Source organism: Pelecanus crispus, chromosome 8 (genome assembly GCF_030463565.1).
Source record: "Pelecanus crispus isolate bPelCri1 chromosome 8, bPelCri1.pri, whole genome shotgun sequence".
NCBI classification, from domain to species: domain Eukaryota; kingdom Metazoa; phylum Chordata; class Aves; order Pelecaniformes; family Pelecanidae; genus Pelecanus; species Pelecanus crispus.
In genome coordinates this window covers 40,213,703-40,230,049 of record NC_134650.1, presented here as the reverse complement: position 1 = coordinate 40,230,049, position 16,347 = coordinate 40,213,703, and the positions used below count along the sequence as shown (strand labels likewise).

Sequence of the window (16,347 nt, the reverse complement as noted above, 5' to 3'; positions counted from 1 at the left end):
AGCTTGACAGAAAAAAAAGCACTGTATTACTTTCTTATATAGGAGAACACATACACATAATGGCACTTACTCTGTGCAAACTTAGGAGGATTGTCATTAACATCAGTGAGTGTAATTGTCACTGTTGTAGTTCCAGAGAGTCCACCCATATGTCCTCCCATGTCCTTTGCTTGGATGACCACAAAGTATTCTTCTTTGGCTTCTCTGTCCATGTTGGGAAGAGCTGTTTTAATTATAGCTACAATAATGGGGGGGAAAAACGTCAGGTACAGACCCAAATTCAGTTTTGCAGCTGCTTTTATGGATATATGTAAATATTGGCAGAAAAATTGAACTGCTAAAGGTCCAGTTAAGTTGCCTGTTAGTACCAAGGATAAAGAAGAATTTGAGATTTTCAAAAAAGTATATTAGAGGTCACCTACCTTGACTGAATTAAAAGTGCAATAAAATTGTGGTTCAAAACCCAAGAATTAATCATACCTGTGATACATATTAATTCTATAATTTTTTTTTCCTGATGAACATTTTGGTTTCTGTCCTACCTCCCACAGAAATCCATCATTTCCCCACAGAATTCACAAAGAGAAGACAACCACATAGTAAACTTAATCTGTAAACACTGTTAACCATATCTTTCAGATTAATTGTTTCAAATATTTTAAAACCCAAACCATTATTTAATCTGCTCTTGCAGGCTACAGTTCTTCCTTTAAGTCCTAAATCGAGTGCCTAAACTTCTACTGGAGAATGACAGCATGTCTTTCAGTATGTCTTTTGGCAGTCACCAGTACTGCAAACTCCTAAAGTCACCCCACTGTCCCTACTGTAGAAGGGCCACTTGTCGGACAATGATCTCACTAGGCTGTTATCACCTTGTCCTGGTTTTGGCTGGGACTGTGGTGGTTTGACCCTGGCTGGATGCCAAGTGCCCACCAAAGCCACTCTATCACTCCCCTTTTCACCTGGACAAGGGAGAGGAACAGCTAGCAGCTTCTCACAGAAAGCCACCCCTACGTCCCAAGAGCCAATGCCAGCCAGCTCCAAGATGGACCCACCGCTGGCCAAGGCCGAGCCAATCAGCGACAGTGGTAGTGCCTCTGGGGTAACATATTTAAGAAGGGGAAAAAAACCCAACCCCAAACACTGGGACACAAACTGCAGCTGGAGTGAGGAGTGAGAATGTGTGAGAGGAAGGACTGTGCAGACACGCAGGTCAGTGCGGGAGGAGGGCAGGAGGGGCTCCAGGCACGGAGCAGAGATTCCCCTGCACCCCTGGTGCAGCCCCTGGGGAGGCAGCTGTGCCCCTGCACCCATGGAGGCCCACGGGGGAGCAGAGATCCCCCTGCACCCGGGGAGGAGCCCACGCCGGAGCAGGGGGATGTGCCCCAAGGAGGCTGTGACCCCCTGGGAAGCCCGCGCTGGAGCAGGCTCCTGGCAGGAGCTGTGGGGCCATGGAGAGAGGAGCCCAGGCTGGAGCAGGTTTGCTGGCAGGAGCTGTGACCCCGCGGGGGACCCACGCTGGAGCAGGCTGCTCCTGAAGGGCTGCACCCCGGGGAAGGGACCCACGCTGGAGCAGTTCGTGAAGAACTGCAGCCCGTGGGAAGGGCCCACGCTGGAGAAGTTCGTGGAGGACTGTCTGCCGTGGGAGGGACCCCACGCTGGAGCAGGGGCAGAGTGTGAGGAGTCCTCCCCTGAGGAGGAAGGAGCGGCAGAGACAACGCGTGATGAACTGACCGCAACCCCCATTCCCTGTCCCCCTGTGCTGCTGGGAGGGGAGGAAGTAGAGAAAATCGGGAGTGAAGTTGAGCCTGGGAAGAAGGGAGGGGTGGGGGGAAGGTGTTTTAAAATTTTGTTTTATTTCTCACTCTCCTGCTCTGATTTGATTGGTAATAAATGAAACTAATTTCCCCAAGTTGAGTCTGTTTTGCCCATGACAGTAATTGCTGAGTGATCTTCCTGTCCTTATCTGAACCCACGAGTTTTTTCATTACATTTTCTCTCCCCTGTCCAGTTGAGAAGGGGAGTGATAGAGCGGCTTTGGTGGGTGCTTGGCATCCAGCCAGGGTCAAACCACCACAGTCCTTTTTGGAGCCACATACTGGGTGCCAAAAATGACTGTCGTGTTTCAACCCGTCAGCAGCTAAGCACCATGCAGCCACTCGCTCACCCTCCCTGCCCCCAGTGGGATCGGGGAGAGAATCGGGGGGAAAAAAAAAAGTAAAACCTGTGGGTTGAGATAAAGGCACTTTAATAGGGCAACAAAGGAAGAGGAAATAATAACAACAATGATAAAGAAATACACAAAGCAAGTGATGCACAATGCAATTGCTCACCACCTGCTGACCAATGCCCAGCCGGTCCCCGAGCAGCGATCGCTGCTCCCCGTCCAACTCCCCCCAGTTTCTATACGGAGTGTGACGTTGTACGGTATGGAATAGCCCTTTGGCCAGGTTGGGTCAGCTGGCCTGGCTGTGCCCCCTCCCAGCTTCTTGTGCACCTGGCAGAGCATGGGAAGAAGCTGAAAAAGTCCTGGACCAGTGTCAGCACTGCTTAGCAACAGGTAAACCATCAGTGTGTTATCAGCATTATTCTCATACTAAATCCAAAACACAGCACTATGCCAGCTACTAGGAAGAAAATTAGCTCTATCCCAGCCAAAACCAGGACACACCTCCTTTATTAGGTTAGAAGTTTTTAAAGACAGAGAAGTAAAATGATCTGTAGTATATCAAAACATAAAACGTCAGTAGGCTAGCAGGAAGATACCTGCAAGGGACAGTCCAATTAAATACAGGGCCAGATCCACTGCAAACTCCTGTAGATTTCATGGACATCTAACAGAAGAAATAATAATTTTTTTTTTTCCTTTCCAAAACTACTTCACCTGTAATGTGCTATCATATTCACAACATTCAGTATGGAAAGTACAATACTAAACATTTAATGGTAAATTTAAATGGTGTTCATGACAGTCTAGTAATGTTCACCATAATAAAAGGGTAAGAATCAACTAAAGAAGTCCCACTAAACCTAGGGAAAATAACTCTAAATGTTAAACTGAAATACAGCTTTTTTTTTTTCTTTTAATCCTGTTTTTGAATTCTATTTTTTGAAAAATGTTTTGTCTGTGAAAAGAGAGCACAAAGTTCAAGTTATTGAATTATCTTAGTGGTTAAGTGAAGCATAAGAGTGCTGAGGGGAATTGAATCCACCATTGCAGTGGTTCCTTTAAACCATGGTGTTTGAGGGTTCGTACGAGGCATAAAGAAGAGTGTCTCTTCATGGGCCTGTACTTGCAAAGCTGAAGGACACAGTTTATGGCCAGATAGTGACAGTAACTCACCAAGTCATTGGAATTCATTAAAAAAAAAAAAGGTAAGAATTCTATATTGTACTGTATATTTGTCAAGATTTGCATGTTGAGTAGAGTGGCCAAGTTCACACCCCGGATCATACATACCTGTTTGCTGGGCCTGATCATACATTTCATTAGCTCTCACAGTGTATTTTTTTTTTTTTTTACCTGTTCTTTGTTAACTATTGTCAGGAGTTTTTAGATGTCAGTCAATACTTATAATACTTATTGTGAATCTGTTAGTTTTGATTTCTTTATTGGGCCTAGCATAGCTGTGGAGACTTCAAATAGCTCTTTTGCTTTCACATGGGATAGTTTCTATTAAATAAGCTTCTTAGAAATGACACTCTGGCTGACATGCTGAGATTACCTATTAATGTATTTACGGTGAATAAAGAAATGTTTCTGGTCTTTATCATTAATATTGCAATACTAAGAATCTGATCAGGCCTTCTTTTCTTGGCTGAGTACAGGACCAAGCTAAGAGCAAGGGGGTGTAAGGCATTTAGAATAAAGCAATATGCTTGCTACACAAACCACCAAACATAACATAATAGCAGTTTTGTGACCTACACTTTTGTAAATTGTTTCCATAAAATATTTTGGGTTGTTGTCTTACATATTTTATAATACTATATTATAATATAATAATATATGAAAATAAGACCTCTATCCTATGTCCGTAACTGCCAAGCCAGAGTAACCTCTTGTTCCCAAGGAACTCGATATGTAATCAGTGATTTTTCACTCCAACATGTGGAAAGTGGGGTTAGGAGCAGCAAGGCCAGCTGCACTGCAGTTAAAGGTGCGGCCAGCAGTAGCGCCTCAGCCTGACAGCAGCTCCCAAGGAAAAGGAGGGGCAGCCCCTGCATGAAGCTTTCTTCAGGACAGCTTGTAGCGGCAACGCAGCTGACCTTGGACACAGCCAGCTCCACTTCTAGACTTAACCAAACTCCTTGCAGGAGGTTGTGCTCAGGACCCTGAGAGATGCAATGTAATCCAGGGCTTGTAAAACCAATGAAGCGGCCCTGAAGTACAAAATTCATGTAATTTAACTATTCTATACCATCTATAGAAGGGGACATAAGTTATTCTGCAAAACATTGAAGAATATGCTTCTAATAATTTTTTTTAATTCAAACAGGGGAACAGTAAAACCCAGAAGATAACAATAAGCATTTATCAGACCTGATAGGTGCAAAATACATTCAGTAAAAGAGTAGGGCCATTTCCTCCGTAGTAACCTGGGTAAGGAGAGTAAATGATATTTATTTCTAAAAACATTTGACAGTTGTGACTGGTTTGGACCAACTGGTTTACTATTTAGGAGTAATAATGATGCATTCTGCAAAAAAATTCTATTGTTATAAATGAGATGACTCATAAAAAGGATGCTAATGCAAACTTAGGGTATCAGAATTTGGTCCACATTTTTTTTTCCCCACTAAAAAAACTGATCAAAAGATCAGTGAAACCTTATTTCTACTGGCTTTGTATTAAGCCTACTGTAACTTTTCCTCCATTATTATTTTTTAGGCAGAGTTTCCCTTGTTTGGTTGTTTTTTTTTAAACCTAATTTACATAGTTAAGGCTAGCCTACAGGTGACTTGTATAAGACGCCACTTTTGTATTCTGCAGTTTCCTCTGAGACAAGTTAATTATTTCAATAAAGTGATGATTTTTCCTAAACATGTATTTTAATTTGTCTCTTAATGTATGGAACAGTCTAGCCCTTGTCTATGGTTTGAAAGATATCAGGAAGATTAAATACTTTAAAAAGCGCCTAAATCAGAATTACAGTTTCTGACTTTTAAGACATAAAAATCAGGGTTTTTTTTCTGTATAAAGATACTAACATGAGCTGTTATTTCAATAGTTTTATACATAGTTCTATCTGCCATCTCAGCCCATAAACCATTTGCCAGAAGCTAAGTCAAAGACAAAGTCAAGTTTCAATTTCAAACACAATAAAAAGCTAAAAAGACGTTTGCTGTTTTAATTAGTACACGAGGAGCTGAAGGTTTTTAAACATCAAATATATCCAAATTACACAGGCTTATTGTTACCACCAGTATTTCTATATTCAGAATCTATTGAATGGAGGTCAGCAAAAGAGAAGTGTTGGTATCTCTTATGAGGCAAATTAATAAACACAAAAAGGCTCCATCGTCACCTAAGTAAGGTGATTGAGACAAAGACAGACTAAGAGAGTTATGCATAGAGAATTTCAAGGATATTTATTTGTTCTTTTGCTTTATTCATCAGTTCTCAGGCTGGGCTCACAGGAAGTACTGAAACTTTCGATCTATTTTTAGAAAACAATTCAGTCTCACCAAATACTAATACACATCCAGCACACAGAACATTAACTCATTGAGCATTCAACCTGCTCTACTTCAATTCAACCCAGAAACAAGTTGAGAATAAAAACATAATCACTTTCAGCATGCTATGATGGACGGAAATGATATGTGCTAAACAGGAGAGTAGTTTAAAAGCGAGGGATGGAATTACTGTAAACTAATGTAAGGCAGGTAGATGCTTGTTGGAAGACTGTATTCAGAAGAGTTATCAATGGCTTACTGTCAAAGGGGATAGATGGATGTATGGTTCATAGGGTTTGTTCTGCTTCTGGCATCATTCAATATTTCCTGGATGATGGAAGACAGGACGAACTTATGAAGCCTTTCAGATGACACAAAGTTGGAAGCCATTGGAAATACCAGAAGAACAGGATTAGAGTTCAAAACAATTTTGACGAAGTGGATTGTCGAAAAAAGCAGGATGCAACTCAATTTGGCAAGTAAAAAGTATTTTGTGTGGGTGAAACAATTAACTTCACAATTACAATAGAGCAGATGACTCACAAGACAGAAAAGAATGTGGAGTCAAAATGAGCTGAATATGAGTCAACAGTGTTTTGCTGATAAAAATGCTCAAACATTTTCTGGTATATTAGCTAGTATGTTACAAGGAAGAACTGTGGAATAACCCTTCCAGTTTACTCATTCTGGTAAGACTGCAGCTGGAATGGTGTGTCTAGTTTTGAAAAAATTGGTTTATATAGTTAGGAAGTATGAGGAATACGTTACAGCCAGATACGTAAAAATTACTAGGAGCTACTCTCCTTTTCCACTGGGGATAAGAGAAGAAATGATGGGCCTAAAATGTAAACCACAAAATGGGTTTAAATTGCAGCAAGAGAGATTTCAGTTAAACATCAGGGGAACACTTTCTAACAGAGAAGGTAAGTACAGACAGAGAAGGCTGCCTGTAGAATTTGTAGCATTTCCATTACTGAAAGTTTTTAAGAACCTATCAGACAAACATCTGTCAAGAATGAGAAGGGATAAACCTGATCTTTTTTTGGTGCAAGGGTGCTCACTGCATTCTCGCTGGAGGTACCTTCCCTCCATATTGTCTAAGATAAGGCTTTATGTCTATGTACTCTAAAATATTTCACAAACCTTAGAACTGTGAAAACATTCAATGGATGTGTAGTACAATCACTGAACAGATACCTGCATCATAATTTGGCTACAAATCCTCTGACTAAAGCTGGAAACATCAGGAAGTGGGTTGGAAGGTAAAGAAATCAAGAAGTAATCTATTTCGTCAAAGAATGAAAACACCACCAATATTGGAAGTACCTTTTTTTTTTTTTGGCTGAGTTGCTTTTCCTAAACAGCTATTGGTGTCACACTGCTCAATAGCAAATAAAACAGCTGCAGAATGGGATTTACTTTTACAGTGGTCCTAAATGCACACACTGAGCAATTTGCACAATCTGCCTCACAACTTGAATCGGTTAAAATGCACCCCTGTGGACTACTTTCAAAAACCTATTTGGAAGAATATACACTGTCTCACACTGAAAAAGATCAGAGGAAAAGCAGCAATGTGTCAGAGGCTATAGCTGATGAAGAGAAATAAGAGAAACAAAAGGAACAATAGAAATAAGGATCTGTTTTTCACTTTTCACTTTCCATTTTTTTAAGGACCTTTTTATGGTAACGCTATAAAACTACACATAATAATAATTGAGAACATGGAACAAAACCAAGCAAGCACTATGCAAAATTGGACTCTGGCCCTGAAAAGCCTTTCTTAAGCATCTCATTCATCTCACACATTTTGATGAAGACTTCCTGCTAGTTCAACTTGCGTACTTTGGAACTTTCCCTTTTTCATTTTGGAAGAAGAGCTAAGTAATTGCTTTGGTCTTCCTTCCGTGCTAAAATCTTGGTGGAGATTCTTATTAAACATAACAGTCATTTAGGACCCTAACTCCTGAAAAATCAATCTTGTAATTTCTTCAGAGAGCTGTGAGATGCATACTTTGTATTCCCATGAAGCGCACTGACTTCGGTGATGTTTTAGCAGTCCATTAAAAAGATTCACTTGGTGATCTGTGGAAAACCGATACCATAATTCCTAAAAAATTAATAGATCACAACTAACTTTCTTGAAAAATAAAAAAAATTCTAGTACTTTGATGATCCACTATTTTTAATTCCATTTACCCTTCATAAAAATCATAATCATTTTAATAAAAAAAATCATCAAATATTCTCATTTCTTACTTAGTTCTAATGCCCTAGGATTTTTATTTTAGCAAGACAAGAAAAATATATGCAGTCTCTAGCAAAGTTGGCTAACTTTCTAGAAAAAATTATCAATTACAGGAGTTGTCTGAACTACATTGAGATGTAGATATATTTCAAATCAAAGACATTAGCCACAGCAAAAATAATCACTAGGTGAGCAACTGAATACTATGTTATACCATTTTATGTGGAGTGATTCTGTGCCATTTTTGTATTTTTAAAAGAGAAGCTAACAGTGTACATATCTTATTATGTTTATTTTTCTAAATTGTGTCGGGAAGATGGCACTGCCTGCCTTTCTTTTGAACAGCAGCATGAAGGCTGAATATCGTTTTATTAATTCTCTTGTTTCTTATGTAACGTACAATCTACCATATTTTCTTTTTCAGCCCATATTACTACCATTTTTGTGTTTTCTATTCTTGCTTTCATTCTGAAGTAGCCCTTGCAAGTTTGCCATTGTGCTTAAATTAACATTACCTACCTTTCACTCTATGTATTCTGCTTCAAGAATATCATATAGGATACAACGGGATAACACCTATTATAATACTGCCTTTTTAACTCAGATCAACTTGTATCTGGGTTTTATAGCATGGGTAAAAAGCTTTCATCTCTACTTACCAGCCATTCCCTTTTCCCTGGGACCAAGTTTCACTGGCATAGTGAAAGGATCACCCTCTCACCAACTGAGAATGAATGCAATAAATATTCTGCACTGCATTTATGACCTTGCTTCCTTTATTTGCAATGATCCTCTAATAACTATAATTATACTAGACACTTTACAGAAAGTAGCCTTGGATTCTTTTTCAGATGCTTTCCAAATCTAGCTGTGTAGTTCAAATTCCTCTCTCTCATTCGGTCTCTTGAAGAACAAATTTATTTAGATATGTAGCCCCTGTTTTCCTACTCAGCATGTGGAAAATGGTTAAGTCCTAACTATCTCACTAGCTTTCTAAAATGACAGAAGTATTGCTCTGAAATGCAAGAAATATATGTGGTATCTGCTTTTTTGTTACTACAATTATTAGATAAACTCTAGAAGCAGAAATCACCTTTTTTTTCAAATGGCAATCTCTCTTGATCTTAAGCCACTCATCTTTACCAACTACAAACCACCATAACTGTTTTCAAATGTCTCTGCAGTGACTTTATACTTCCTTCATTAATCGGAAAAGACAGCTCTTGCTGCTACTGAAGGACCCAATCCTACATACCTTATCCATAATAGTTGCACTTTGTACTTCTAAGTAAAAAGCAAGAACTGTAGGACTGACCCTTGGGTCTGCTGCACTAGCGGTTTGTCAGTGCAACTGTCTCTTCTAATAGGCTGTCACCAAGACAACTCTCAGAATCACCGAAGGCTCTCTGTACAAACACCTTAACACAACTCCTAAGGTTGCACAGTATACTTCGTACACAATGACAAGAAAAGGCTTATACTAGTTTGAAAATATACTCTATTTTCAGCATTGAGCCTAAGTACATCAAATGCGGTCAAGACAGAGCTGAAGGTGCTGTAACAGAAGCGACCAAGGATAAGCCCCAGAAATCCTTGCATGTGCTGGAGCCAACTCTGCTACCTTGGGTATGTTGCTACGCAGGCTGCATGGACCTACCTCTGTACGCTGCTGCACACGCCTGCCTTCTCCTCTAGGAAATGAGATCCTACACCTCACTCGCTAAGACAGAACAACATCTACCCATCCCAGTTCACACCTCTTAAAATTATTCCTGTTAAAAAATTAGTTAACTTTAACTAAATCTGTAGTAATTGCCAAGGATATCATAGCAGCACTAGTTAAGAAAATGAGCTGGAAAGCAGCAGTTCAATCCAGGCTAATGTCGAACTAGTTCTTTCTCTACACTAATCCCATGAGGGTTTAAATCTAAACTATTTAGAAACTGAACTATTTAGAAAGGCTCTGCTGAACACAAGTTAGTTCTGTTCCTAGCAGCTCATTACCTTCCCCTTACAGTTGCAGATTACTTCCTGTATCAAAACTGTTTTTCCATCTCTAGTTTGAAAATGCTACCTTGCCATTTTATCATGAGTAATTACAGAAACAGTCCCCGTGCCTCTCTTTTATTAACAAATCTCAAATATTTGTGCAGTGATTTCATATCCTCCTTTAATCACCTCTTATCCAGTTTATACAAATTAAGTTCAATCAATCTTTCATTATAAGTAATATTCTTCTCACCTTAGCTACCCTGCTTTGAACTTTCTTCAGTATTGCAGTAGTCTTTTTTATGATGATGGGTCTTACCAATACTACATGCAATATTCTGAGGGCAGCTTATGCTATCATTGATATGCACCATTACTAATAAACCGGACATTAACGACCAGATAGAAAAAATAGTCTAAAACATCACAAAAATGTCTGTAACTCAAAAGTTGCTGTCATTTATCCTCTTGCTACCTTATTTGTTTTTATTCTGCTGGACTGTATTTCAAGGTCTAGATGGAGAAAGACAATAAAGACTGCAAATTAAAATAAAAGATTCAAACCTGACTTCTGCTGAATGCCTCTTTCATTCCTCCTAGGCCTACTCATTTATGTTCTGATTTCAGAACCACAGGATTCAACACTGTGGTCCAGAGAGGGCCATATACTAAATCATTAAAAGCTCTGTTGATTAAAGCACGTACACTTTCACCTGGAATTTAAAGCAAGGTATAGAAAAAAAAAAAAAAAAAATCCATTATTCACTCTCCAAAAAAATATCCACATTCTATTAGGAGAGTCTTTAGTCTTCTAGGTTTTCTGACTCGTCTATTCATGTCAGTTTTACTAACTTGAACTTTGGCTTTGTACCAAGTGACCATATCCAAGATGGCAGTGTTTAAAATCTATTCTTTTTCTCAGATAGTAAGGGTTTATGCTTGAATAATACAATGTGTTTTCCAGTGCAGTAGGGTGTTTGGCATAATTTGCCTTGTTCATGTAACTATATTTCAGGTATGTGTAGGAGTGACATTATTTAAGTTCATGTGAAATGTAAATAAGTCAGACACAGCTGAAAATGTATTGTCTCTTCCATTCCTGTATTGTAGAACACAGCGTCACTTCATATTATGTTCCATTATGATAATCTTATTTTAAAGCTGACAGTCACGATTTAGTATCCTTGAAAAAGCTTAGAAGTGAGAAGTGTACTTTAGCTACTTTTAGCAGTCTTAACGAACCCCCTTCTCCAGCATTTTGATTGCCATTATTTGGATTATAAGAGAATACATACAACTTGTACACCTTTATAAATAATACACACTAATCACGAAACCTGACATCAGTTAGATGTAACGATAAAGACTTATAGAATATATTTTAGCACACCATGAGTTTCATTACTAATCTGATGTCATTACATTGTAGGTTTAGCCTCCTGTGGAAAATCTGAATCTGTATGTTTGTAATATATTATTTATGTTTACTCTCTATCCAATAAACCAGTGGTCATATTAAAATTCACTTACGAAAAATGAAAAATATTCAGAATAAGCCATCAAAAAAGCATTTACCCTAAGCCATACTCAGAGCACTGAATGAAAAATAACTTCTGAATTACCTTCCTTCATGTGTCTATAACTCATACAGAAGAATTTGCAAACTAGAACTACAGAAGTATATGCATTTTTCATCTAAGGCAATGGAAAATTGTTGTTTCATAGGTCACTTACCAGTACTTATTTCTGTGCACCCAGCATTATAGAATTGTTTCAGCAAGAAGGTTGAGCGTACTGTCAGAATTTCAACCATGAATGTGATTCAAACAAGGACTATACCTAGTTAATATCAACTTAGTAGGAACAAAAAAAGCAGAAGAATAAGCAACTGCTTTCCTCAGTTTTACCCTCAGGTGCAGCAACCCTTTCTACCACAGCATGAAGCCATATCCTACACCTTTGCTCCCTGTTTTTGTTCAGACTATTACAGAAGGGAGAGGAATCAGGAGGTATGATTGGGATTATTCCTGATGGTCAGCTCTCAGTGTACCATTAAAACAAAGCAGCAAGGTCAGACAATCTTTAGTCTGAGCCAGGAAATGAAAAAAATTATAGGCACTACCACTTATCTATGGCTGCCCTGGTGCTGGTAGCTGCACAGATCTAAATCTAGTCTTAATTTCTAATAAACAAAGCTAATAAAAGGCCAGTTATATAGAAAAATAGGAAGTAGATCAGCTCTAAGTGGCTATGCTTTAGATAACATTTGATACACTCCCATAAAACAACAGAAAATATTTACACTCTGAAGTGGATCACTTCAACATAGTCCATTTCTTAAAACAGTGATTCCATTTGGGGAAAGACACAATTCTAGACACAGTATCTGTGTTCAGACAAAATTCTGTTTCAAATGAATTGGAAAGACTTTCAACTTAGCAGGGGCACTAATGGAATGTAACCACAGAGAGAATGTAGCTATGCGCTCATCCCCATTCCCGCCCCTGCCAAAAAAAAAAATCCCAAAACCAAACAAACCCCAAACCCTAAAATATCTACCACGCTTGGAGGATCACCTTTAGGTTTGGTTTGTTTTGGATAAGACACTACTATACCTGGCTGTTCTGCTTTAATTTGTACACTGTCACAACAGTATCCAAACATCTTCCCACATGAAAACTTTCATTGAGATTCCTGAGTACTACATACAAATGTGTAAGATTTCGTCTTCCTGGCCTAGTTACCAAGAGGAAATAAATATTAGTTGTGATGGTTCACGTTGCTAAGGTTCGATAAATATAAAGAAACAATCAAACATCTACATACTTTCTATCTGCTTTGAACGCTTTCTTTTTGTTAAAATGCACCTTCCACTCTATCTGTCCGTGGTAACAGCACTACTATCCAGATTATATAGCTGCTAAACTAGTGTGCGTGTTTTATGCACCACTACCTCTAAAAGGTGAAATATACAGTGCCACAAGCTACTGCAAAATTGTAGCTATCTTAGCATAATACTATTGGCATTTTGAGACTGCATGTAACAACCCATAAAACTCTCTCTGGTATGTAATAAACATTATCATACCTTTGCTCCATAGTTCTGGTATTACCAAGAAAATCTGCTGCATAGTTCCTTATGTTTTCTGAAATCAACACTTCTCTTCAGAAGAACCACAATTATAAGACTGCTGGGTTTTAGAGCAATCTTTTTCACCCTGTATAATACGCGGCTGCGGTTTCTACATGACTACTTGCATCTGGTTAGCTTAATGACTAGACTTTTATGTATATTTACTGTTTACATATTCTAAACAAGTGTATGCCAGAGGGCTCTACCGAATTTGACATTTAGTATGGCTAAGATTTCTCTAAGTGAATGAAGACACATCTCAGACACAAGAACAAATCCTGCAAATTTTAAAACATTACAAGCAATGGATAGGTCCACCTAGTATCATAGAAACAACTGCATGCTCTCTGGAATTAACAAATTATTTGGTGGGTAGTTGTAAGAGTAGTATAGTAGTTACACTACAGATGAAGGCCATCACATAGAGATGGCAAAGAAACAGAGAACGGCCTCAATACATAAACTCATTCAGTTGTAATGGTTTAGAGAAGAACAGAATTGATGTCCTCCATAGATCTAGAAAAATGGGGAATCTGAAGCCACTTATTCATTCAGAAGCAGCTCCATAATATGAAGCCACTTATTCAGGGACTGTGGCAAAGCCACAGTTGAATCCTTTGGGATTAAATTCCCTTTAGAAACTAACACATCATTTTCATGGTAACTGAACTGCTACTCAAAGGAATATTTATAACTGGAAATGAAGATAGGAGGGGGAATTTAATGCTAGTGAAACAGGAGAAAAATCATGATTTTCAGGTTCACCAAAAAGCTTTGGAGTTTTCTCTGGCTTTCCTGATAATGGAAATCACTTTCCTAGGTGATGAATAGTTACTTCACTGGGTTTAAGCATAAGGTTTTAATGCAATACAAATAATAAACCTGAGTAAAATTAAACAATTTCTTACATTTGGAATATTTTTTTCAGGCTATTTTATATGAAAGAAGTGAAAAATCTTCCGTGTAGGTGGAGAATATGCTTCACAGCTCTTCTGTGAAAGCTTGATGTGTTCCCATGCTAAAGCACTAACTTTCCCTAGTAGAAACTGAGAAAGAGCCTACAGCTAATCCTCCTCTAATTAAGACAGCTAACTCAAGTTACTACTGCATGTAATAATTTGTAATATTAAACATCTCAAATCATATATTTTGATACTTGATGGTCAGGGGTCTGTTCAGAGTTGTATTTCCACATGACTTGTAACAAATCAGCCAGCGTGAACTAAGGGGCTTCACTACTAACACTCTCTTGACATTCTTACTTCTGAAACAACCTACTGTTTTTCCATTGTGCTGTGCTCAAGTTATTCTTTGTAAAACTCTATTTTACATGCTGCATAAAAGAAAATACTGAATCACATTCCAGAGATTGTTTTCAAATTTAGGATAGCTGTCCTTCAACTGAAGAAAATACTTTAATGGATGGATCCGTTAATCTATTAATATTTATTGACCTATAGTATTCATCTGCAAGCTAGTGCATTTATAGAAAAAGGAAATAATTTTTCCCATGCAATCTCACCAGAAAGAGTTAAAGAACTTCCGGACCTTAAAGAGTCTAAGAGTACTCTGTTTAATGTCGGTGAGAAAACTTAGCACACTTGATCTAGCAAAAGCATCCTTTAATAACTTCTCCTAGCATTTACTTCGTAGTTTTGTTAATCTGCATGAGGACAAGAATTTTTACTCCTGCTTTACACCTTTAGGTTCATATAAATTCAGGTAGACTTTTGTATGTTTTAAAATGAGTTAGAGTTTCCTTCTTAGGAGATCACAGCTGCTTGACTCACAGTGATTAAAAACAGCTTCTAGTAATAGGTGAAAGCGTATAAGAAATAATATCAAATCACTTTAAAAAACACTTCTCAGACATAACTAAATGAGTTTGCTGTAAGTACAACATATGTACAGAAAACAAGAGAATGGATTTATTGGCACTTCTTTCAGGTAACTTTCAAGACTTTAAAACCACAGAGAAATAAAGTCATCCTAAATGCATGCTAATCAAACTTCATACCAACACTCAGTGTCATGTTCTTTCTTCCCCCTGATCCATCCAAACAAGAAATAAAAATAATTTTTAATGAAAACACACAATATACTCACTAAAATTCCCAAGCTAAACTGTAATTTCTTTAACTGGAAATACTATAGTCTCATATTGAAAATTACATTATGCTCATTAAATTCCTCAGGCCAAGTCTTTCAATCCCTAATCAGTCATAAGTCACGAGGCACTTCCACTACCTTCGGTTTTGCTTCAGTAACTTCTGTAATATTAGCATCACCGTTACTTACACTATCATTAATACAGATTTTTTCTTTGTCTTTTCACATGATCAGACTGTGATGGAATGCAAGTAAGACACATGTTACAACTCGGTAATACTGACGGACATCTACTTACGCTCCCTGTTTAAATATACTATATGAAATACATAAGAGGCACAGTCGCTGGTGTAAATATAACCCAGGGATTCATATTCAGAGTCACTTACCTGTATGTGGCTCAATAGAAAAGTAAGGCTGTCCTTCCAGAATGCTATAAACCAGCTTGGCACTATTTCCATAAACTGGATCATCTGCATCTGTAGCTGTCACTTTAGTAACAAAGGTGCCTAAACAAAAAGAATATACCCAATTAATGTTTACACTCTTACTAGAAATTTGCATAACTTATTCAAAAAATAATTTGAAACAAAAATTAATTTCCTTGTGAGTTGTATGACAACAATAAAAGAAGAAAAAGCATCAGTAACAACTTAAAACATTACTTGTGGAACACAAACAAAACATTTTCCTTCAAGATAATATATGCCAGCAGACTGAATTTCTGGGTAAAGGGAAAACCTTTTTAGTAGCTGTATTATTTAAGGTTTCTTTGTAGAATGCATTTAAAGCTACCTGATAGATCTGCATAGACTTCAAGCGTTCGCAAAGGAACCATATCAAAGGGATACGAAATACAAGGTTAACAATACAATATAATATGTTGCATTTAAGATTTGCAAAATCACATTTAAAAGAACGTTGCCAAGTTACAGAGACCGCATAGAAAAGCAATAATAAAATGGATTCTTTTTTCTTCTCGTGGCTTGCAGCCGTAATAATGGTTTGATGTGGCCACAGTGACACAGTTAGGACAACATCTATTGTCTCTGAAATGAGTCTCTGCCTCTGAGGGGGGCATCGTCTAGCCAAAGTTATAAATTCCATACTTTGACGAAAAAAATAGAAGGAAAAATTAAGGAAATTGCCCTTTTCATTGCTTAGGCAACATAGCACTTGCCATTTCTGT

At 38.0% G+C, this 16,347-nt stretch overlaps 1 protein-coding gene across 3 annotated transcripts in view; it reads right to left on the bottom strand.

Moving 5' to 3' along the window:
- The window catches only part of CDH8 (cadherin 8), a 137,287-nt gene that overhangs the window by 64,934 nt on the left and 56,006 nt on the right, over nt 1–16,347 (bottom strand). For 2 of the 3 annotated variants that reach the window (XM_075715672.1, XM_075715673.1), the window contains 2 exons: nt 15,548–15,667; nt 71–238 (listed from right to left, as the gene is read on the bottom strand). In XM_075715672.1, coding sequence (XP_075571787.1) covers nt 71–238; nt 15,548–15,667 — 288 coding nt within the window. The remainder of the gene's footprint in view (nt 1–70; nt 239–15,547; nt 15,668–16,347) is intronic. The other variant, XM_075715674.1, reaches the window with a different exon arrangement.